The sequence below is a fragment of the Panthera uncia genome (assembly GCF_023721935.1).
Source record: "Panthera uncia isolate 11264 chromosome A3 unlocalized genomic scaffold, Puncia_PCG_1.0 HiC_scaffold_11, whole genome shotgun sequence".
NCBI classification, from domain to species: Eukaryota; Metazoa; Chordata; class Mammalia; order Carnivora; family Felidae; genus Panthera; species Panthera uncia.
Window position 1 is genome coordinate 6,320,861 of NW_026057578.1, and position 22,819 is coordinate 6,343,679.

The 22,819-nt window shown below is 50.3% G+C and overlaps 1 protein-coding gene across 1 annotated transcript in view; it reads right to left on the reverse strand.

Annotated features, from left to right (window-relative positions):
* Positions 1-22,819, reverse strand: part of CASS4 (Cas scaffold protein family member 4) — a 38,768-nt gene that overhangs the window by 4,261 nt on the left and 11,688 nt on the right. The window contains 5 exon segments of the mRNA XM_049650585.1: positions 1,013-1,033; positions 1,035-2,339; positions 3,224-3,304; positions 4,298-4,399; positions 10,346-10,771. Coding sequence (XP_049506542.1) covers positions 1,013-1,033; positions 1,035-2,339; positions 3,224-3,304; positions 4,298-4,399; positions 10,346-10,771 — 1,935 coding nt within the window.

Below are 22,819 nucleotides of genomic sequence, written 5' to 3' on the forward strand. Positions count from 1 at the left end.
TCTCTCTCTGCCCCTCCCCTGTTCATGCTCTGTCTCTCTCTGTCTCAAAAATAAATAAACGCTAAAAAAAAATTTAATAAAAAAAAGAACTCAAGCATTTATCTTTTTATTTTTGTGAATAGTTTTGCCCCCTGGTGCCTTTTTTTTTTTCAACAAAGGAAACTTTGCCAGACCCAGGGCTAAATTCTGCCTACCCACATGGCCTGATACAAGGACACATAGTTTGAAAATTATATATGCTTATATTTATGTATTTTATACCTCTTTATATCTATATCTATATTTTTAAAATAGGGAATGAAAAACACCCAGGTTTCTGCCTTCTCTAGAATGTGTTAAGCTGTTACACCAACCACCAGGCATTTTGACAGAATACCACACAAGATTGGGGCTAAAAGGGATCAAGTCGTGTTGACACAGCCCCCAGGTTACCTGCTGTACCCCTTGACATTCGCAATCCTCGAACCAAAGGCTCTTTTTCTATCGTGTCTGAATTCACGCAGCCAAGTATTGCTAACAGTAAATGAAGGCTGGAGGCTGCTAAGAACACACACGATTTGGAAGAGTGTCTACACTTCCTGTTCTGTTTCTAAGAAACACAGAGACAATGACTAAATCTACAACTTTCAAAAATGCAAGGAAACTCGGCGGTGAGCTTAAAAAATGTGCTCAAAGAACAGATTTCAAAAGGGTTTCAAAGGCCTTTGTAACCCTAGTGTTAGAGATAAACCCCAAGATACCACGTTTCCAAAAGACGTCCTATCTGCCTGAATGTTCAAATGCCTATCTTACTTCTTAATAAGATTTCATCTAGAACAGCACTTCCATGAAGTTTATTTTCTGGAAAATGGAACCAGTGTCTCTCAGAAATTATCAAAAGATTATCATCATTCGATATTCAGTTATTGAACTGTTTCTAACAATTACTGAAGGATTCTCAGCATCTAACTGATGGGCGACGTCTCCAGATAAAATTTGAAGGGCTCTTTGTGTTATACCACTCGAAACTCACCTGTTCACAGATACTCGTCCCGGTTTTTCTTTAGTATTTCAGGGGAGTGCTCCCTCTCCTTCTGTTTATCAAAAGGAGCACTTCTTTGGTATAATTCCATTTCTCTTCGGGGAAGCTGGATGCATTCGGCAAACTTAAATTGTGCGTCTGGGGTCACTTGCAAGGTGTCTCCCTTTTCACAGTTCTGCTTGAAAAGGAGCTTCCCGTTGGCAATGACCATGGAGGCAAACCTCTTGACGTCTTCCGGAACCATCCGCGCCACCGTGACAAATCTCTCGAGGTCGTCCGGGCTGTTTTGGGCTTCGTCCGTCACGAGGACTTCCAGGGACCAATCGCAGCTATCCAGGCTCTCCTTCGTTCCGAGCAGGATCTGGTAGGAGTTGGAGATCGTCTGTAGCTGGTCCCTAATTCTGGCCTGAAGGTGAGTGTCACTGAGGTTGCAGGCGGGCCCACGGACCGTGCGGGCAAAATCCAGGAAAGCCCTCAAAGATTCCTCCACGTGGTCGGCGGCCCTGCGGATGGCACTGACGTTGGCCTCCAGATAGTCTCTGAACCTCCACCTCCTGCTGACAAAGAGCATCAGGCTTGCGACAGAGCCGGCCACCTTGTGCTGCAGAGACGCTGCTGTCTCTCGGGCCCAGTCCAGGTCCAAGCAGAGCTCCTTCCCTGCCTCCTCCGCGCAGGAGCTGGACGAAGAGTCCGTGGCCGTGGAGGAGCAGGAGACAATGCTGGCTCGGCTGTCGGAGCTGGAAACGGACAGGCTGTCCGGTTCCGGAGACAGCGATGGTGGCCGTCCCGAGAGCCACGAGGAGTCACGGTCCGTGACGTTCTCTGAAGCCCCGTCGGCACTCCCCAGCTCGTGCTGGGCCTGAGGGCCTCTCGGCGTTGCTTTAGGGATGTCGTAAATGTTTGGCTTGGTGTTCTGCTGTTCCGCTCGGGGAATCAGAAAGCTGGAAGGAACCTTGTAGCCGACGCCTTCGTCCAAGGGGAACGTGTCCCTCGAGGCCAGAAATTTATACGTAGGAATTTCTGGAAGGCTGAGTTTTTTCTGCATGGGCACATTTTTGTGCAGGTATGGATCGAGGGACCTTGCTCTGCTATTTGGAGGACAGTGGAGGCTGGACATATACTGGGGGGAGCAGCATGTACTGGGGGGAGTGTGGGGCCCCGATCCTTCTGCAAAGCTGCTTAGAGATGCGTTTCTCGTACTAGCTTTTTCTGGAGATACCGGCGTGTCATAAATCCACTCAGATTTCTGAGGGCTCGGTAACGTGTTGTAGCCGCCTTGCCTCAAGGCGATCGCTGACGTCAGGGGAGCACCCTGCCCCTGTGAAGAACCAAACAAAATTGCCCAGGTTAGTAGCGATAAAGAGAGGGTGTGAGCCACTCCTTTGACGAACGTGTGTTAGGCTGAGGGCCTCCTAAATGCCAGGTACTGTGCTTCTTAAAAATCTGATTGTCACTCCCCTACTCCAGCTGCTTCAGCGGCCCCCATTGCTGTTTTTGCTCAAGGCCCTTCACAGTCTGGTTGCACCCACCTTCAGGCCTCCACACCACCTTCCTTGTGGGTCCAGTCGCCCAGGCTGTTTACTGTCCCCTGAACTCCCTGAGTACTCCCTGAGCCCACTGTATTTCATTTTGCCCAAACCAGCCCTTCTGTTCTAAAAGCCCTCCCCACCCTTTCCTTTCTACCTAACAAACTCCTATGCAACCCTCACGACCCTGTGGGGTGTCCCCTCTTTTGTAAGGCCTTCCCTGATAACCGTGGGTACAGGCATATGCATCGTATACACGGGACAGAATTCAACGATGAACACGGGTTCCAGATTTTCAAATTAAGGCGTCTCTCCAATAAGTAAAAACCTACTTTCACACATCTGTGAGGTATAGAATAATAAGCGTTTAACTGAGATCCACTGGGCTTTTGCTCTGTGGATCTCAGCTTCGCCAAGCACTGTAGTAGGTCCTCTGCAGGAATTTCTCAATTCTCACAATTAGTCCGTCATAAGAAACTGAGGCACGGAGAAGCTAGAGGACTCACCCAAACCACATCGCCCACCCTGTTCCTGAACATCACTGCCATCGGGTTTCCAAATGAAATAAGTTCTGCTGTGAGGCATTTGTATCCCTACTTTGGACCACGCTGATAAAACGTCCGGGAGGAGGCTCACATTTTCCTAGCAGCAAATCTCTGCGTCTCATCATACTCACACTTGGTTGGCTGGCCAAGGGACCAAGTCCTGCCTTTTGGGGGCTGGCGGGTACATCATATAACTGCTGCTTCTCTGGCTCCTGGGGAGAGACCGAAAAGGATAGCTTGGATTTTTCCCTCCCGATGGACGCACATCGCAGACTCTGCCCACTCCAGTGTTTTTTCCAAATGAAAATGCAAACCACTGAAAACTTTGGGGCTTCCGGTCATGACGCTTGCAAGGCGGAAGCTTACGTGGTTATGTTTTCAACAACGGACCTGTGCTTTAAAAAGCTCGCCTTCTCGACCGAAGATGGGGGCAAACTAGAGAGAGAACGAAACGCAGTTGGCCTGAGTTAAAAACAGTGGCTCATTTAGTTCTGTAAGTCAGCCTTAGGGTTGACTTTAAAAGGAATCAAGGAAATTGGGACTTCGTGGGGCACCTGGGTGGATGCTGAGGCATCCGACTTTGGCTCAGGTCGTGATCTCACGGTTCTTGGGTTTGAGCCCCGTGTCAGGCTCTGTGCTGACAGCTCGGAGCCTGGAGCTGCTTTGGATTCTGTGTCTCCCTCTCTCTCTGCCCCTCCCCTGCTCATGCTCTGTCTCTCTCAAAAATAAATAAACATTAAACAAACAAACAAACAGGGTGGAGAGGGCCGGGGTGAGGGTGAGGTGAGGGAGATGAGTCCTGCATGTGTCTTTATTTAAGACTTCTGTGCCCAAGGCCAGCGCCTCCTTGTCCCACGTGGCCCTGCCTGTGCTCCTGGCACCTGTCACGGCAAAGGGATCAAGTGTATTCATCCAAGGGCCAGATGTGGGTCACACCTGAACCTGAGCAAGAGCCAGACCAGAAGTGAGGGGGTGGGGGGGAGCATCTCGGGAGGCTGAGGCTGGAGGCGACCGGCCTGTCCCAGAGCCCAGGGAGGAGACTTTGTCCCCGAGCCGGTGATCACTGGACCACCTCGGAACCTGCAGGTGGGAGATGTTCAAAAAGGGGTGTGGGAGAGGCGGCCGGTGCCTGCAGGGATGCGGGGGAGCCATCTGGGTGGCGCGGAGAGCCTCACGTGTGGGGCAGGGCCACGGCTGAGACTCACCTTCAGCACCGGGGGGGCCCGGCTCTGGGTCGGCACGTCATACACCCGGGAAGGCTGAGCAGGCAGCGAGGCCCGAGCGGGTCTGGGAATCGTGAAGAGGGCCTTGGGGAGAAAAAGAAGAGTCGTGGGAAGGAAACGTCACCGTGGTGTCCACAGCTCATGCTCCGTGTCACCCTCACACGGCGAAGGCACCCCCACAGCGTGGAGGTGTTCTCCCTGCACCCATAATGTGCGGCCCTTTGCTCAGATGGCGGGGGTGGGGGGGGACCCAGGACATAAGAGGGGCGGGTCCCGTGGTGGAGGGCAGTCTTCTGCCTGCCCTCAGCCTCAGCAGGGAGCAGCTTAGAATGCAGAGCCCTGGGCCCTGAATCTGGGTCTCCGAGTGCCCCCGGGGAGCCCTGGGCCCTGAATCTGCCCCCGGGGAGTGTGGGGATATGCAGCACCAGCCAGCCTCCAGACGATTCTGAGTTCGCTCGGGATCTGAGGCTGTGATTCGAACCCGAGGTTACTAATGTGTTCACCCGATGATGCTGAGGATGTAGCTGTGAGCCAGGCAGGCAGAGAGGCTCTAAGGGTGTAAAGTGAAGGGACTATCGGGGGTGTGGAAGGGGCAGGGGCGGGTCGCGGGACTTGTCGCTCCAGCTGAGGGCTGATGGGGCCGCGGGAGGTGACCAGACCAATGGTGGCCTCAGCCTTGGAGTCACTGGATTGCAGTGAATGTCCACTCTAGACCGGGTACCCGGCTAGCTGCTCCTGGGCGACAGCTTCCAAACCCGGCCAGAGAACCAGTCACCTGACAAACTTTAAAATAAAACATTTGCGGGGGCCCCATGTCAGCCCTCTCAAACAAGAGTGTCTCCAGGAGGGGCACCGGAAGGGGTGATTTTCCAGGGGGGTGCGTGCCGTCTGCCAGGGTCAAGGTCTAAAGGAGGAAATAAAGTATGGACGGAGCCAGGACACAGGCTGGAAAGCGAGACAGGGCCTTGAGGAGAGCAAAAGGTCAAGTCCAGAGAGTCTGTCAGAGGCCGACTGCATTTCCCATCTGGCAGCCAGGAACCTGTCACTGCAGGGGGCTTTCCGGATTGGATCGCGTGGATGGTTAGGACCTGAAGGTGTGGAGACCGGGAGGGCCATTCAGGCTGGGAAGGACTAGATCGGGGTCCCTTTGTTCAGGGGGGTGACCCAGCTCTGTGCCCGGCATGAAGTGAGTGCTCGTATTTCCTAATTGACCTGCTTGTTTTGAGTGAAAGAATGTGTACAGCTTGAGACAGTAGGTAGTAGACAGTGGGGTCCCCACTCATCAGGCCGGAATAACAGACTCAGATAAAGCAACTGGAAAGCAGACAGGACAAACCTGTCTCCCCCGGACGCACTCAGCTGCCCAGTGTCAAAATAACGTCCTTCTGAGTGACGACTATTTCTTACAGAGAAACCTGGTTCTCTAAAATCCTGGGCTCCCGGGAGCATTATGGCCTGAAGCTCTATCAGCGAGAAGGAAACATCCTACTCCCGTCCGCGAGGCAGGCTGGCTTTTCATCCCCAACACAGAGCTTCAGACGGCGGGTAGCGGGTGTCCCACATCCACCTCAACCTGGCGGTCCCCAAGGAAGGAGCAGCCTGCATCAGCTTTGCAGTCTGGGCTGATGCCGACCCTTGAGACACTGCCCTGTTTTGCTTAGAGCCTATCAAGACAGGCTTTGTTTACGCTAAACCCCACCTTTCCCCAACCTCATCACGACGTATGCTACCTTCTTCTGTTTGTGAGATGCCCCGAGGTCCCTATGCGACGTGACCCCTCTCTCTCTGGTGGGCAATGAACCTGACTTTGTGCCTGTCAGTCTCAGGCTGATTGGTTTAGGACGGTGGTTCTCCACCGCAGTCTGGGTTCAATCCAATATCCCACAGGCCTGCCCCATCCAACCCCAGGGACCACGCGTGGTGTGTCCCCAGCCATGCCATCCGCCATCACCTCCACTCTTTCTTCCTCCTGCTCCCACTTATTCTAACACCCCAAGCTCTCCCCTACCACAGAGCTTTTCCAAATGGACTTCCATTTCCTACTACTCCCTGTGGCCCCAAGCCCCATTTTATTTTTGTAGCTGCCTCTGTGGGTCACACATGCCTTGAAGACCACCTGCAGAGGACAAAGGGATTTTCCTGCATGTAGAGTTTCAGGTAGAGGAACCTGGTTCACAAACGCCCGTGTTTCTTGGAAAACATGGGTTCAAGATGGCAATCAATTAAGGAACATGTTTGAGAAATATGGTTTCGAAAGGTTTGGGGGGACAGATGGAAACTCCAGTTTGGGAACTAGTGGGTCTGAGAGTGATCCCACCAGGAAGTTGGACCCTTTTCACTTGAAATATGAAAGATTCCCCTTTCTGAATTCAAACCAACATCAGATGTGTTTTTTGTATGGTGATTAAAAAAAAAAAAAAGTCGGGCTAGTATATTATATTAAGGAAGTTGGAATAAAAAGTAAAACAAAGCTCAAGATAGTGGTTACCCTGGAGGAAGTGACTCAGAGAAGGTGGGAGGGGGGCTCATGAGGTGCTAGTTTTGTTCTATTTCTTGATATGGATACTAGTGACTAAGAGGTACCCTGAGGATCTGTAGATTAATCTCAATAAAAAGCTAATTGCGGGGGCACCTGGGTGGTTCAGTCGGTGAAGCGTCTGACTTTCGCTCAGGTCACGGTCTCACGGTTTGTGAGTTTGAGCTCCCCATCTGGCTTTTTGCTGTCTGCACGGACCCTGCTTCGGATCCTCGGTTCCCCTGTGTCTCTGCCCTTCCCCCAATCATTCTTTTCCCTCGCGCGCGCTCTCTCTCTCTCAAAAATAAATAAATAAACTAAAAAAATAAAATACAACCTAACTGCAAAGACCAGTGTCAGCCACAGAGTCAGGAAAATGGAGAGCAAGGGCGTTCAAAGTCTAGGGGCAGAGTCAGCCCCACACGGGCACGAGGAAGCTTCAGTCTCTGGTATTCGACACCCTGGGACCCTGGCTGGGCCATTTCACCTCCCTGGAAACTAACGTTCTCATCTGTAAAATGAAGAGTTGTTCCCCAGATCCACAGAGGTCTCTCCCAGCCATAGAGATGTCTGATTCTGACATGTAGGGTCCTGGATCAGTGGACTTGAGAAAGGTGACCTATTTTCACCTTCTTGGTTTTTGACTTTTGGCCAAGCTTCACCTAGGGACAGTTGGCACAGGGACGAGGGGAGTCTGTGAGGTGGGCCACCTGCCAGTTCCCAGCCCGTGGGAAAACAGCTCCCAGCTAGCGGCTGGACCTGCCTAATTCTATAAACCAGTGCTCCACCCAGAATGCATTTCCCCGGCCGCCGCGGAGTCAGGCTAACTCCCAGGTTATTACATGAGCGGCGCAGAGAGGTCTGCCTTTTCCACGGATCAGAAGATTCCCAACTGGTTTTCATCCATTTCTTCTAGCTCCTTCCTTCTCATAGCAGAAGAGACAGTGGAATTACTTAGAATCACCAGAAGGCACAACTTGAGGAGAACTGAGACACGGCAGGGCCAGACAGGTAAACAGGGTGTTGGGACGTGTCCACTCTCCCAGCACGGCCGTGGCTGCCCCAGAAGCCCGGTGACCCAGCCAGGTGACTCTGGACTGCTGATTCTCCAACTTAAGCAGGAGAAAAAGGCAGGAAAGTTCCCCAGGTGCTTTACTGGGGCCACCTTAAGAAAGCCTGCTCGAGTGGCCAAGGGCCCCGGGTTTCTGAATTCCCCTTTGGTGGCTGTGGTTTCTGTCAATGGCCACAGCCTCACACGAGCGAGGGCTCCAATCACGGACACGCTTCATGGTAAGGACAAGTCTCTGACCCTTTTCTGTTTATCACAGCGCCAGTCTAGAAGTTACGTCCACGGTCATGAGGTGCCATGTTGTCCCCGGTCTCTTCATTCATGTAACAAACGTTGAACTTGGACGAGCCTGGACTGGCTCTGGCACTCGGGGCACCTGGTCTTTGTCTTTTACGGGGGGAGAGGGGGGGACTCCAATCAAACTTTGCCTTTGGCAAAGGCCACTCGTTTTCGGAGGAACAACACCATGGCCCTGCTCTGAGTCAGCTGCTCAGACAGCAGCTGAACATGCCAGGCTTCGACGTGGACCAGCTGTTCCAGAGAAAGGGGCTGTCACAGTAGGTTCGAGCAGCGTCCTTCTGGGGTTTGGAGCCAGCGCCCCTGGGTGGCAGCCGTTCCGTGTAAAGTCTGTCTGGTCCTCTGCCTGGCAGCCCAGGGGGTTAGAACATCTGAGCTACTCAAAATATTTTAAGAAACCAACACCTTTCCGTTTGAAGAGGTCATTGGAAGTGGTGTGGAGGAGGCCTGGGTGGTTAGTGGAAACTTCCCAGGGCCCCCAGCACGCACACCAGGGGGAGAGTCCTTCCTGGACACACACTTAGCCAGGACCCCTGCCCAGAGCTCTGGCCAGGTGGGAAGTGTCCTTTGAGCCGAGAGCAAAGCGTACAATGCGGGAAACGCCCACAGTGGCTGAAGACCGTGCAGATGTGTTCTGCACGCCTAGCCCCTCATCAAGGCCTGGGCCTGGGGGAAAACGATACGCTGTTTTTCTCCTTTCTTCTCTAAATTGCTTTCATTCCGGGGCGCCTGGGTGGCTCAGTCGCTTAAGGGTCCGACCTCGGCTCAGGTCATGATCTCATAGTTCGAGGGTTCGAGCCCCGCATCGGGCTCTGTGCTGATGGCTCAGAGCCTGGAGCCTAAGATTCTGTCTCCCTCTCTCTCTCTGCCCCTCCCACTCACACTCTGTCTCTCCCTCTCTCAAAAATAAACATTAAAAAGATTTTTAAATTGCTTTCCTTCTTAAAAAAAGTTTTTATTCTGCATTTACCTAATGCTTCTTTTCCTCTGTTTTTTAAGTGCTATTTTTTAAAATCGCAGTTGTCATACAGGCCATATAAAACACACAAATCCATTTTCTGATCTCTCTGCTCATTGTATATTTACTGAGTACCAACCTATGGGAGTCACAGTCCCAGGTGCTGGGGACACAGGAGTGAATGAAATAAAGGTCCCTGCTGGACGCCTTCTTTCACTTTCTCCTTAACCAATTCCACTTCCAAAGAGGAACCACTGTTGGTGTGTGTTTTCTTTCTTTCTTTCTTTCTTTCTTTCTTTCTTTCTTTCTTTTCTCTTTTAAAATATTTTAAATTTATTTTTGAAGGAGAGAGAGACACAGCGTGAGCAGGGGAGGGGCAGAGAGAAAGGGAGACACAGAGTCCAAAGCAGGCCTCAGGCTCTGAGCTGTCAGCACAGAGCCTGATGTGGGGCTCGAACTCACAAACCGTGAGATCATGACCTGAGCTGAAATGGGATGCTTAACCACTGAGCCACCCAGGCGCCCCGGTGTGTGGTCTTTCAATGTGTGAGCATGCACACATACATACACACGGGTCGTTTTGGTTTTTGGTTGATTTTTGTTGAAATGGCTCTTTTTTGCCTCCAAGAACGATTCCATCTTTTTTTCGCACAAGCCTAATATGTTGCAGAGGTATGCCAAAACTTATGTAACCAATCTCCCCATCCAATCTCCCCATCGACAAACGTTTAGGCATCTTTGATTCTTCCCTATAACAAAAAATGTTACAATGGTCACGGCCTCCTCATCCAGATATAGCTTTGCCTTCTTGTGTAGTTCTGTAGCAATTCTGGGAGTCAAGTTTCTTGGTTGAAGGGAGTGTAGATGTTAAGCCTGTTGAGTAATTTCTTGCCCCTGAACCCATCCTAGTGCCGGGAAAATCCATAATACTTTTGTGAGCGGGTGCACTCAACATTTGATTTCCTGTAAAGCATGGATGTCTTGGAGAGCGAGGGAATCACCGGGGTGTCGAGAATATCAGTGCTAACTGAAGTGGGGGCCAAATACAAGTTCACCGGATCACGCCTGATTTAGGTCCCCACTTTGTACATTTAATCTCCTGAAGGACGCCAAGAACTCAAGGCAGAGGGAAGCCCCTGCCTGAGTTTACACACCCTTTGCCCCACCTGTTTTACTTGGAAACACGCATACCTGTTGCGGAAAGCTTAGGGTCTTTTCACAGATGATTCCGGTTCTGGAGGGCGGGGCAGGGAGTTCGTAGACTTGGGCGGTGGTGGGTGGGGGCCCCTCCACCCAGCTCTTCATGTGCTCGTAGACGGGGCCTGGAGTCGGGGGCTTGAGCAGGGTGGGCACCTGGTAGGTCTCCTTGGAGCTGGTGAGGGCTTCCCCCGGGCCTCTCAGGGAGGGGGGGCAGGGTCCCCTGTCTGCGGGGACCTCAGGGAGCAGTTGGAGGCGGTTGGCAGGGGCCAGACCTTGCCGCCCGTGGAGCAGACACTTCCACCAGCCCTCGCTTTCTGGCACATTTTGTTCTAGAATGGTCAAGATGTCTCCTCTGCAGAAAGCCAGCTCGTAGAAGGAGTCTGGGTGGTTGTCATAGAGTGCTCTGGCCAGGAGGGTCTGGGGGCGGGAGGAGAAAGAATTCATTGTCATTTCTGTGGCCGAAAACCATTCTACCCGCACCGCTGGCTGAGAAACACTAGGGCGCATTCGTGGGTTTCCACCACCCCACAGGCTCTCGGCCCTGCTCTCTGCCTGATTTAGTCCTGCCTCCCCTTTGGGGGTCCGGTGAAAGGTCATATCCTCGGGGAAGTCTAACTTGTGGAGTGTCCCAAACGTACTCTCATCGCACTGTTTTAATTTGGTTTTTGTTGTTGTTTTTTTAAATATATGAAATTCATTGCCAAATTGGTTTCCATACAACACCCAGTGCTCATCCCAACAGGTGCCCTCCTCGATGCCCATCACCCACTTTCCCCTCCCTCCCACCCCCCATCAACCCTCAGTTTGTTCTCAGTTTTTAAGAGTCTCTTATGCTTTGGCTCTCTCCCACTCTAACCTCTTTTTCCCCCCCCTCCCCTCCCCCATGGTCTTCTGTTAAGTTTCTCAGGATCCACATAAGAGTGAAAACATATGGCATCTGTCTTTCTCTGTATGGCTTATTTCACTTAGCATAACATTCTCCAGTTCCATCCACATTGCTGCAAAAGGCCAGATTTCATTCTTTCTCATTGCCAAGTAGTATTCCATTGTGTATATAAACCACCACTTCTTTATCCATTCATCAGTTGATGGACATTTAGGGTCCTTCCATAATTCGGCCATTGTGGAGAGTGCTGCTATAAACATTGGGGTAAAAGTGCCCCTATGCGTCAGCACTCCTGTATCCCTTGGGTAAATTCCTAGCAGTGCTATTGCTGGGTCATAGGGTAGATCTAGTTTTAATTTTTTGAGGCACCTCCACATTGTTTTCCAGAGCGGCTGCACCCATTTGCATTCCCACCAACAGCCACTGTTTTAATTCGTGATGGCCATGACCTTTGTGCGTGAGTGCAGCCAACACATAGCTGAGTGGAAATCCTGACCCTGCCACTTCTTAGCTGTGTGCCTTGGAGCAAATTCGCTACTCTCTCTGGGCCTCAGTTTCCTGGTCTGTAAAATGGGACAAATGTTAATATCTCCCGGGGTAGGGGTAAGAATTCAATGGGTTGTTATGTACGGAAAGCTCACTGAACAGTGCCTGGCAGTCAGTTGGCGCTCTGTAGAGGTTGGCGGTTACTGTCCTAGCGATAACAGCGCCCTCTGTCTGGTCCTTATTCTCTTTCTCCTGGATTGGACTGGAAGTTTTGTGACTACCGGGACCATAGCTCACCTATTTGCTGCTCTGTCCCCAGCATCGAGCACACACTCGGGTGCATAGGAGATGCTCGGCAAATGTTCACTGATTGGTGAGTGAGGAAGCAGAGACACAGCGGTTAAGGACCGGTCTATCTGTGGTCACGCAGCCAGGATCAAAACCCAGTCTCCCTAATTCTCAGAACTCATGCTCTTTCTGTTCGCCCCCTGACCCTCAAAGGAAAATCACCTCGTAGCAGTGGCAGCAATGGGTAAGCAAACCTCCTTCTTATTTGAACTTTCTGCCGAATTAAATGAAGGCGACTTGTTTCTGTGGGGCTTAATGGAATCACCTGTTCCTATATTAGTGCACACTTAACACAGAGAAATTGGGAAATACAGAGAAGAAAAAAAGAAATCTGTGAAAATTACCCATAATCCCGCCACTCAGAGGTAACTTTTCATACCATTTTAAGTATTTATCCTTCCAGGTGCTTTTTTCTTTCTTCAATTAAATTTAGTTAATTATACTTTTGATGCTTGTTAGCTCCTAGTACATGCAATTTACAAATAAAACAAAGCAAAAATGACCAACGATCCCATTATGTTTGTGAAGAAGTGTGGCCTTTTTTTTTGTGTGTGTGCATAAAGTTTTTCTGTTACAAAAATGGAATTGGATGTCCAACTGCTAAAAAGCATCACCTTAAACACACAGTCAGGTCAGTATGGATTTAGAGAAACACTGTGACATGTGTATGTATCTGAGAAGGAGTAAGTACAATGCAGACAAATAGGCACTGAGAAGTCCCACGTGAAATCTCCTGCGATTGAGATCCAAGGGGATTACGAACAATTTTTGTGCATGGAACTTTCTTCTTACTGCAAAGAAATAAAAATTCATTACAGAGGGGGTATAAAATAGTGATAAGCAAATAGAAGGGAACAGAAATGGCTGCCACAGGTAACCACTGTCACTTCTTTGGTTCATGACCTGACGTCTTGTGCACATTTGTTCATATATATGCACCTAGAGTCAGTCGTATTTCCTTTAATTAATTAATTTAGAAAGCACATGACAGAGGGGCAGAGAGAGAAGCGGGGAGAGAGAGAGAGAGAGAGAGAGAGAGAGAGAGAGAATTTCAAGTAGGCTCCATACCCAGCCTGGAGTCCAATGTGGGGGGCTTGATCCCACAATTGTGAGATCATAACCTGAGCCAGAATCAAGAGTCGGATGCTCAATTGACTGAGTCCTCCAAGCATCGCATGTCAGTTGAATTAAAAACATTTTTTAGGGGCGCCTGGGTGGCTCAGTTGGTTGAGGGTCCGACTTCGGCTCAGGTCATGATCTCACGGTCTGTGAGTTCGAGCCCCGCGTTGAGCCTCTCTCTCTGCCCCTCCCCCGCTCATGCTCGCTCTCTTTCTCTCTCTCTCTCTCTGTCAAAAATAAATAAACATTAAAAAATTTTTTTTAAATTTTTTTAATGTTTATTTTTGACAGATAGAGACAGAACAGGGGAAGGTCAGAGAGAGAGGGAGACACAGAATCTGAAGCAGGCTCCAGGCTCTGAGCCGTCGGCACAGAGCCTGATGTGGGGCTCGAACCCACAAACTGTGAAATCATGACCTGAGCCAAAGTCGGATGCTTAGCCAACTGAGCCACCCAGGCCCCCCAAGTCAGTTACATTTTTAAAACTTAACGGGATCGTATGCTACAATCTGTTTTTCCCACTAATAATAGATTATGAACATCTTTGTGTTAATAAATTACTTTCTTCAGTATCTATCTATCTATCTATCTATCTTTAATGCTTATTTATATGAGAGAGAGAGAGAGAGAGGGCACAAGCAGGGGAGGGGGACCCAGAATCTGAAGCAGGCTCCAGGCTCTGAGCTGTCAGCACAGAGCCTGACGCGGGGCTCGAACCCACATACTGTGAGATCATGACCTGAGCTGAAGCTGGATGCTCAACTGACTGAGCCACCCAGGCGCCCCTGTTCAGTATCCTTCTAAATAGCAGTCCTGTTTTCCCTTGTAAGGACGAATCATGCCTTCCCCTCAGGTTCTGGGACATTTTAGCTAATTCCAGTTTTTAGCTATGACAACGCTAAGATGATCATCTTCGTAGCTAAATATCTGCAACCCTCCTTATTTATTTCCCCAGAGAAATTTCTAGGTGGGAAGTTGGCAGGGCGGTCATTGGGGCTCCTCCTTCCCTCACTGCCCTCAGGCCTGGCTGACCCATTTATACTCCCCCCGACCCCCCCCCCCACCCCCGGTGTGAGACTGCCCATTTCCTCACACCCCATGACCTGCGCATGAGCTCTTTGTTCGATGCTGTGTTTGTTTTAAAATCTTTGTCATGGAAACTTGAAATGTTTTTGTAACACATTCTTGGAAATGCCCAGACTACTGAAAACTATAGAATTGGCTACAGCCTTCATGCCCCTGTGAGTGGATAACTTGGGAAGGGGTCACCTCCCCGCTACACTCCACCATTAACTCATTTCATTTAAAATTTATTTTTCAAAGATGTATTGTCTTTGAGAGAGAGAGAGAGCACAAGCAGGGAAGGGGTAGAAAGAGAGGGGGACAGAAGATCTGAAGCGGGTTCTACACTGACAGCAGAGAGCCCAACGAGGGGCTCGAACTCAGGAACTGTGAGATCATGACCTGCGCTGAGGTGGGACGCTCAACCAACTGAGCCTACCCAGGTGCTCCAACTTATTTTTTTTTAATTAAAAAAATTTGTAAATGTTTATTCATTTTTGAGAGGCAGAGACAGAGCGCGAGCAGGGGAGGGGCAGAGAGAGAGGGAGACACAGAATCTAAAGCAGGCTCCAGGCTCCGAGCCATCAGTACAGAGCCTGACGCAGGGCTGGAACTCACAAACCACGAGATCATGCCCTGAGCCGAAGTCAGATGCTTAACAGACTGAGCCACCCAGGCGCCCCTCCAACTCATTTTTAAAAGAGGGAACACGGTTCCGCAGCGTTACGGGCATGTGTGTTGTGAAGGGCATCCCTGCCCGTGGGCATCTCCTCTCCCATCCGTGGTGAACCGAAACTCTCACCTGAGAGGGATGGCGCAAATCCCACTGGTTGGAGGCAGAGTGAGTTTACGGGGTGACACTGAAAAGCAGAGAGCCCAGTTAGGGCTAATAAACACCGCTTGCCTTCTGGGGGTGAGACCCATGCAGTGTCCCCTTAGCCGGTCACTTATTCCTTCCCAAGCGCGGCCAACCTTGGCTCAATGTTCACGAGGTACAGCACCGTTCCCCGTGCTTGAGTTCGGGGATACCAGTTTTGATCATGGGATGGTCCGCTCTGTGAGCCTTCTGGGGCTCCCCTGTAGCCCCAACTCTGCCCAAACCCTCAGGGCCCTACACAATTCCACTCTCGCCTACATTTCCAAGGCTCAGGGTATCAGTTCCTCATCGCCCCACACACCCCGCCCTTTGTGGGGCCTGAGTCCTTCACACAGGCTACACCCTCCACCCCAAATAGTCAGCAGCTTTGTGCCCAGTGAGACCCGCTCATCTTTCTAGACGCGTCTTAGACGTCTCTTCCTCGCCGAAGGATTTCTTCACGCTCAGACTCTCCCAGACCCACCTAGTTCTCTCCATTTTTTTTTTTTTTTGCTCAATGCGTTTCCAGGTCCGTACTGACGACCTTCACGTGTAATTCATTAAATCGGTGATCATCTATTTGGCGTCTGTGTCCGGGCACAGGCTCCAAGAGAGCACATCTTCCTGGCATCCCCGGCTTCTGGCACCTGGTAGGTGCTCATCGTCTGCTTGTTGAGTTAGTGGGTAGATAAGGACGAGTAGCGTAATGTACCTGTGTTCAAGTCTTCGGGAGATAGAGAGACAGCACCAAGATGAGAGTCCCTGTTTCTGTCTAGACTAGGGTCAAAAAGGATGCTCTCCGTGACGCTCTGCCCAGCCCCTCAGGCGGCTTTCGATGAAAACGACCACTGAGATGACCAGAAAATGGGCTGCAGGACCTTGCTAATCTGCACACTCAATTCCTGTCCCGCAAATGTGTTCTAAGTGCATTTCCAGTGAATGTGGGAGCTCAGCTTGGAGAAGCTGGCAGAGATGAAGCATTTAGAGGGAACACAGTTTTAGAGCCTCATAAAGAGGATGGATTAAAGGCCAGGATTGAGTGAAGCTCCGTGCTACTTTGTAGATTTTTTTTCCTAAAGAGGCGAATCATCTCTGTATGGTAAGAAAAGAACTTGAAAGTTAGTGGTGTAATACTTTGTCAGACTTTCACCGGATTTAGAACGAGCCCTGCAATCCGTTCTTAGTATTCCTTTATTTTTAAAAAAGTGTTTATTTGTTTTTGAAAGAGAGAGAGAGAGCGTGCCGGGGAGGGGCAAAGAGAGAGGGCGACAGAGGACCCGGAGCGGGCTCCGCAGGGACAGCAGAGAGCCTGACGCGGGGCTCGAACTCACGAACCGTGAGATCAAGACCGGAGCCGAGACTGGACACTCAACCGAGCCACCCAGGCACCCCTTAATATTCCTTTACTAAATTGCCTACAAATACCTAGATTCTCAAATGCTCTTTGACCTAGTTTGCACATTCTAGTGGTTCTCTCATTCATTAATCCGTTTAATGAAACCTTTGACAGGAGTTCGTTTTATGTTTGCATGAGGGTCATGATTTTACCTTCCTGAAAATTATACTTCAACTGTCCACGCTGGCAAGAACAACAACAACAACCACACAGTCTCTAACCCATCATCACAATCTCATGAAACCCGCTTGATGCGTCCGGAAAAGAGAAAGCTGGTCGTCTGAGATGTGCTCGCGTGTGTCTGGAAAGAAGATCGTGTGTATGTCCAGACGGAGCAGTTGCTGCGTTTGGGCAGCTGCCGGGGAGTGTCCCGACTGGCACCAGCGTGGATGATGCACTTGCCTATTGTGAAAGGCAGTGGATTATCTTCCAGAGCACAGTGGGCTTGTATGATCACCCACCCACGGGCACCCACGGCGGTCCACGATGGACAGCCCCGGTCTAATTCCGGAGACAAGGTTTACTTCATGCTTCCAGCCTGCTGTCTGCAAACGCGCGTACCTTACAGGATGTAACCTCCCAGCAGAGGAAAATCCTACGTGTGCTGCTGTCACACGATGCCCTTCTGCACGAGATTTCGTTACAATTGGCAGGGATGTCTCTGGACACCTCATGCAATCCACTGATGTCTCAGAGTTTGAATAACAAAGCGTATCAAAGTTTCTGTTCCAAAGGAAGAATTAAACACCAGAGAGGAAACTTGGGGGGGTCTTTCTTCACCTAGAAAACAGTAGACTATATCGGGGCGCCTGGGAGGCTCAGTCGGTTAAGTGTCTGACTTTAGCTCAGATCATGACCTCAAGGTTCCCAAGTTCAAGCTCCGCATCGGGCTCTGTGCTGACGGTGGGGAGCTGACTTTGGATCCTTCGCTCCTCTCTCTTTCTGCACCCCCTCCCCCCGCTTGTGGGTTCTCTCTCTCTCTCAAAAATAAACATTTAAAAAAAAAGAAAACCGTGGACTATATTGAATGGGGCCTTATTCTGTGTTGGGGGAACTGCAGTCATATCACTGAAATCTTAGAAGCCTCAGAGGTGGCTTTTCTTGTCCTCATTTTACAGAGGAGGAAACCGAGGCTCAGGGGGGTGAAATGACTTGTTTAAGGTCACTTAGCTTCTAACTGCTCTCCTCACATCTACTATTGCGCATTCCCCTTACAATCCATTCTCCAGACATTCATATGCATAAATATTTACATACACAAATCAGATCATGTTGGTTTCTGGTTTAAAAACCTCCAATTGCTTAGACATACAGTTGGAGCAAAATCTACACTCTCTGCCTGATCGCCCCCCCCCCAGCCCCCCTCTCCACCCATTAATTTTCCTTCGGCCACGTTGGTTTCTTCTCCCAGATGCGCTAAGCTTACGTCCACCTCAGGACTTTTGCCCTTGCTATGCCTCCTGCCCAGAACACTCTTCCGCCAGATCTTTGCATGACTGGCTCCTCCTTCAGGCCTCCGCTCAAAAGTCACCTCCTGCCGAGGCATCCCTGACCACCCATGGAAGGCTAGCCTCCTTCTCCGCACCCACGCACGACTGAGACGCTGATGTCGTAGGCACTCTGAGGAAGGAGTCCAGACAGGGCAAGCCGGACTTCGTTCGGGCAGGCTGGCAGTGGGGGGAGAGGAAGAAATAGCAACAAACACTTGTCCCACACCTGTGTTCCTGGTGCCGTGCCAAGCTCTTTACGGACAAGGCATGGAAACAACCGTCAGCTCCGAGAAGGCAACCCAACAACCAACGCGATCATCTCTGAGGCCACTCACAGGGTGTCTTTTAAATAGGGTGTGAATTTGGAAACGTTTGCGTACATATTTAAGACATGAAGGAGGACATATGTTTATATTTTTGTTCCCCGTGGGCACGCTGGGAGTCGGATCCTGCGAGCCGTGGAAGAAACGGTGCTAACTAGACTCCAAAAGGGGCATTTCCCTCAAGTGCCCTTCTTCGTGCGGCAGCTGGAAGAGGGGCAAGGAAAATGAACGTGCACTTCGAAGAAAGAAACAAAATGGGGCGCCTGGGTGGCTCAGTCGGTGAAGCGTCCGACTTCGGCTCAGGTCACGATCTCGCGGTCCGTGAGTTCAAGCCCCGCGTCGGGCTCTGGGCTGACAGCTCAAAGCCCGGAGCCTGCTTCCGATTCTGTGTCTCCCTCTCTCTCTCTGACCCTCCCCCATTCATGCTCTGTCTCTCTCTGTCTCAAAAATAAACGTTAAAAAAAAATTAAAAAAAAAAAAAGAAACAAAAAGGCAGAGAATACGATTCCCTTTCTGGGAGACCTTCACACGGCTGCCAGATGCAATGTGTTAATCTATGTTGAATCGGCAATGAGCTGGGAGAGTAATTAGCTACAACTGGAGAAATCTGGGACGTTGTTCGTTCAGGCATTCGTGCATTTGTTCGCGAAGATTGTGTTAAGCATTTACTATATGCCCAGGGCTCTGCTGGAGACAGAGCAGAGCCTGATCTTACGCCAACGCATGTTGCAGCAGAGGAGATCAACTCCCATCAGATTTTCACAGAAATCAATATAGGGTTTCTACTTCTCTTAAGGGCAATGATGGAAAATACAGGAAGTGGTGGGAAATATTATTGGGGTAGGGAGAAAGTGGGGGCGTGCTCTGGGGGTGAGTAGGAGTTAGTCAGATCTCGACGGGGGGGGGGGGACGATCATCGAGGCAGGGGAAGAGAAATGTGTGAGGGCTGGAGTGACGGAGTGTGTGTGTGTGTGTGTGTGTGTGTGTGTGTGTGTGTGGTGGGCCAGAGGAACTGAAAGATGAACTGGCTGGAGAGAAGTAAACAAGGGATGTGGGGCTTGATTCCCTACTGGCTGCTGCCTGTATATCGGCTAGCTGGGTGAAAGGGATTGGTGGGGGGCTACGGGGAGGCCAAAGAGCCTCATCGAAGCCAGTCACCCAGTCCGGGTGGGAGATGGGGGGCGGGCTGGATTTAGGATAGCTGTAGGGAGGAGGTAGTGAAGGATGGCAGGCGGTCTTTGAGGCGAGTCTTGAAAACCGGGCAGGATCACAAGTGCCGGAGAAGGGAGGAGGGACGCAGTCTGGGCCGGGGGAAATGAGAAGCAGATGGAGACAGTTGGTGCGTGTACTTTCTGTCTTCTGCAGCGGCACAGAGAGGCAGCAGCAGCAGCAACCAGTCTAAGCAGAACCGGTTGAGACGAGCCTACAGAGATGCCACCTGCCGAAGCTTCATTTCCATGCTTCTTCACCGCTCATCACTCTCTGGACCAGGAAGGCGGACACAGCTTGAGACCCTGCAAGAGCCCGGCTTGCCTTTCTGCTCTGCTCTCCGTTTTTTTATTTTCTTTAGTTCGCTTGGAAGAGCGAAGCGGCAGAAACTCGGAGCGCTAGGGCAGGACGGGGGACCCTGGGAGATGCTGTCTGCGGGTTTACCTCATTTCAGAGCGGCGTGTGCCTGAGCCCGGGAGAGATCACATGACCCGCCTCAGGTCACCCAGCAGCCCGCGGTGGCAGAGGGGAGTCAAACTCAAGTGTGCCTGACTCCTGAGCCCGAATGGCCTCTCCAAAGCCAAGTCAACCTCTTGCTCTGATCCGCTAAAGTCTACACGCATGTACTTTCAGAAGAAGCTGCTTGAAAGACATCCGTAGGCTGCAGCAGGCTCGCATGATCGCAGGAGTGGGTGTGAGTGAGGCAGGCCGAGTGCTGGAGACTGGCACGCTCACACAGATTTTAGAATATAACTTCTTGGGCCACACGACACGCTCTGGGGCTGAGTCCAGCCCGCTGCTGGGGTCTTAGAGGCCCCACACTGTTTTCCTTTGCGAAGCCAAAGTTAAAGGGCAGGAGGCTAGAGCATTTTGACTCGGCGCAGGGCTCCTCTTAACAGGCGATCTGCCCTGAATCACCCCTGCCCCCGACCCTGCCCGGTTATGTTATAGCCAAGACTAACAGCCACCTGCTCGCAACTTGAGACTCTGTCTCTCTGCCCTTTCCTGCTTGCCTCCTCCTCCCCACCCCCCTCACGAGGGTCAGATCAGCATCACAGCTGATACAATTGCTATCCCCACCCTCTGGACTCCTGTATTCCTAAAATTAAAAGGTTCGCAGCCGGGGATACAAGAGACCCCGAGATGGTTTCTTTCAAAGTAGCCGGCATATGATCATTCCCTTGGGAACGTAAATCGTACCACAAGGTCACCAGCTCACAGCAGGAAGCAATAAATGAGTGCCCCAGACAACGATCGAGACGGTACATGAGGCAGGAACCCTGAGCAGCGAGTGACGGTTGGACCCCTGCTCTTACAATGTCATAGAACCTCATTGCTCGTAAGATGGGCACCTGTCTTCTACTAAAATCCTTCTTTGAAAAATGTCCACATGTAGCATTTTAGCTTCTGTCTCATAGGTTCTATGACTTGTTTCCAAGAATTCTTTAGGAGAAGGTGGCAGAATTGTTCCTACTTCCCCTCTGAGGATCCGGAGAGCATAGTAACACATAAACCACAATCTCTTTAAAAAAAGCATACAGTGTATATATTTCAAAGCTTTTGACATATGGAAAGTATGAATCCCTGAAGTTCACAAAGGCTTTCCCTGGGTGTGGGAGCTTTGACTTTCACATCAGTGAAAGTTTCTCTTGTATATCTCTCCAGCGCAGCTGAGCCCAGACTCGGAAACTCAGATGTAGACCCAGAGCAGAGCAAAGCGCTTTGATCCTTGTTAGAGACAACCGTCTCTCCTTGGATGAACCGGAAGTGTTTCACACTATGTAACTACACAGACAGGCTTGGAGAGATCAAAGCAGAGAGAACCCGGGCTGTGGGTTGGTTTGTGCCTGTTTATTTTCCATCATTTTAAAAAGCACTTATGTTAAAAAAAAAAAAGTTTCCAAGAGCGTAAGCAAAATCCCCTTACCACCTCCATTTTCCCACCCACACTGTCCAAAAAGGGAAGAAAGACAGAGGAAGAAGGACAATCCTGAGGAAGAAACAAAGTATCTTCATGATACTCCTGTGAGAGGTGTTGATGGGCGACAGCATTCTGTGAGGTAACCTCTGGAAAGAGGAGAGAGGGTAGACAGGCTCGTAAGGAGTTACAGCAGAGATGGTCTGGAAAGGATTCCCAGTTTGCAAACCCTACACAACAATGCAGCCTTCTTCTTACACATGGTGTGTCAGCTAATAGTAATTTCCTGTAATTGATCAAAGAAAAAATTCCCCTTTAATCTTCTTCTTCTTTTTTAATGTTTATTTATTTTCGAAGGAGACAGAGTGCGAGCAGGGGAGAGGCAGGGAGAGAGGAAGACACAGAATCCGAAACAGACTCCAGGTTCTGGGCTGTCAGCACAGAGCCCGACCCGGGGCCTGAACTTGAGGACCGCGAGATCATGACCTGGGTCGAAGTCGGATGCTTAACCGCTAAACCGACCGAGCCACCCAGGCGCCCCCTCCCCTTTAATCTTCTGGACGCATATTGAGCCAGGCATCTTGTTACTGTCATAGTTTACGACTTAGCCAATGGCTCATAGATGGGGTAGCCGACACTTTTTCAACATCTGCGCCAGGGGCTGCGATAAGTAATTAGCCTTGATGATCTCCCTTGATATTCACCGTCCCATGAAGCAGTTAGCGTGATTAGTGTTGGAGAGATGGGAAAATTAAGGCACAGAGAGGGTGATTGAGTAGCGTAAGGTTGCTCAGAGGCCAAGGAACAGGACCAAGAATGGAACACAGGCAGTTTTGACCCTGGAGTTTGCCTTTTTGGCCCACAAATCGCAGAGCTTGGTACCGACTCCACCAGTTGGCATGTGCATTTTCACAGAGCAGCGAATGATAGAGTGTGCCCTGGGGACAGGAATGGTAAGCTGATAACTACATTTTAACTCAGTTGTGTAAGTTGTGTGGCCATTTATCAGAATTAGATCCTGCCTTAAGAATTCAGAAAATAGCTTAGGGGCACCTGGGTGGCTCAGTCGGTTAAGCGTCCGACTCTTGATTTCCGCTCAGGTCATGATCTCACGGTTTGTGGGATCGAGCCCCGCGTCAGGCTCCATGCCTGCTTGGGATTCTCTTTCTCCCTCTCTCTCTCTCTCTGCCTGTCCCCTGCTCACCCTCCGTCTCTCAAGATAAATAAATAAACTTAAAAAAAAATTTAGGAAATAGCTTGACTGTCATTACTGGTACATAATGATATACTTTTATAATGGAATACTCTACAGCTATTAAAAATAATGAGGTAGAGTGTATGTGAGTTGAAATGGAACAATCTCCAAAATTCA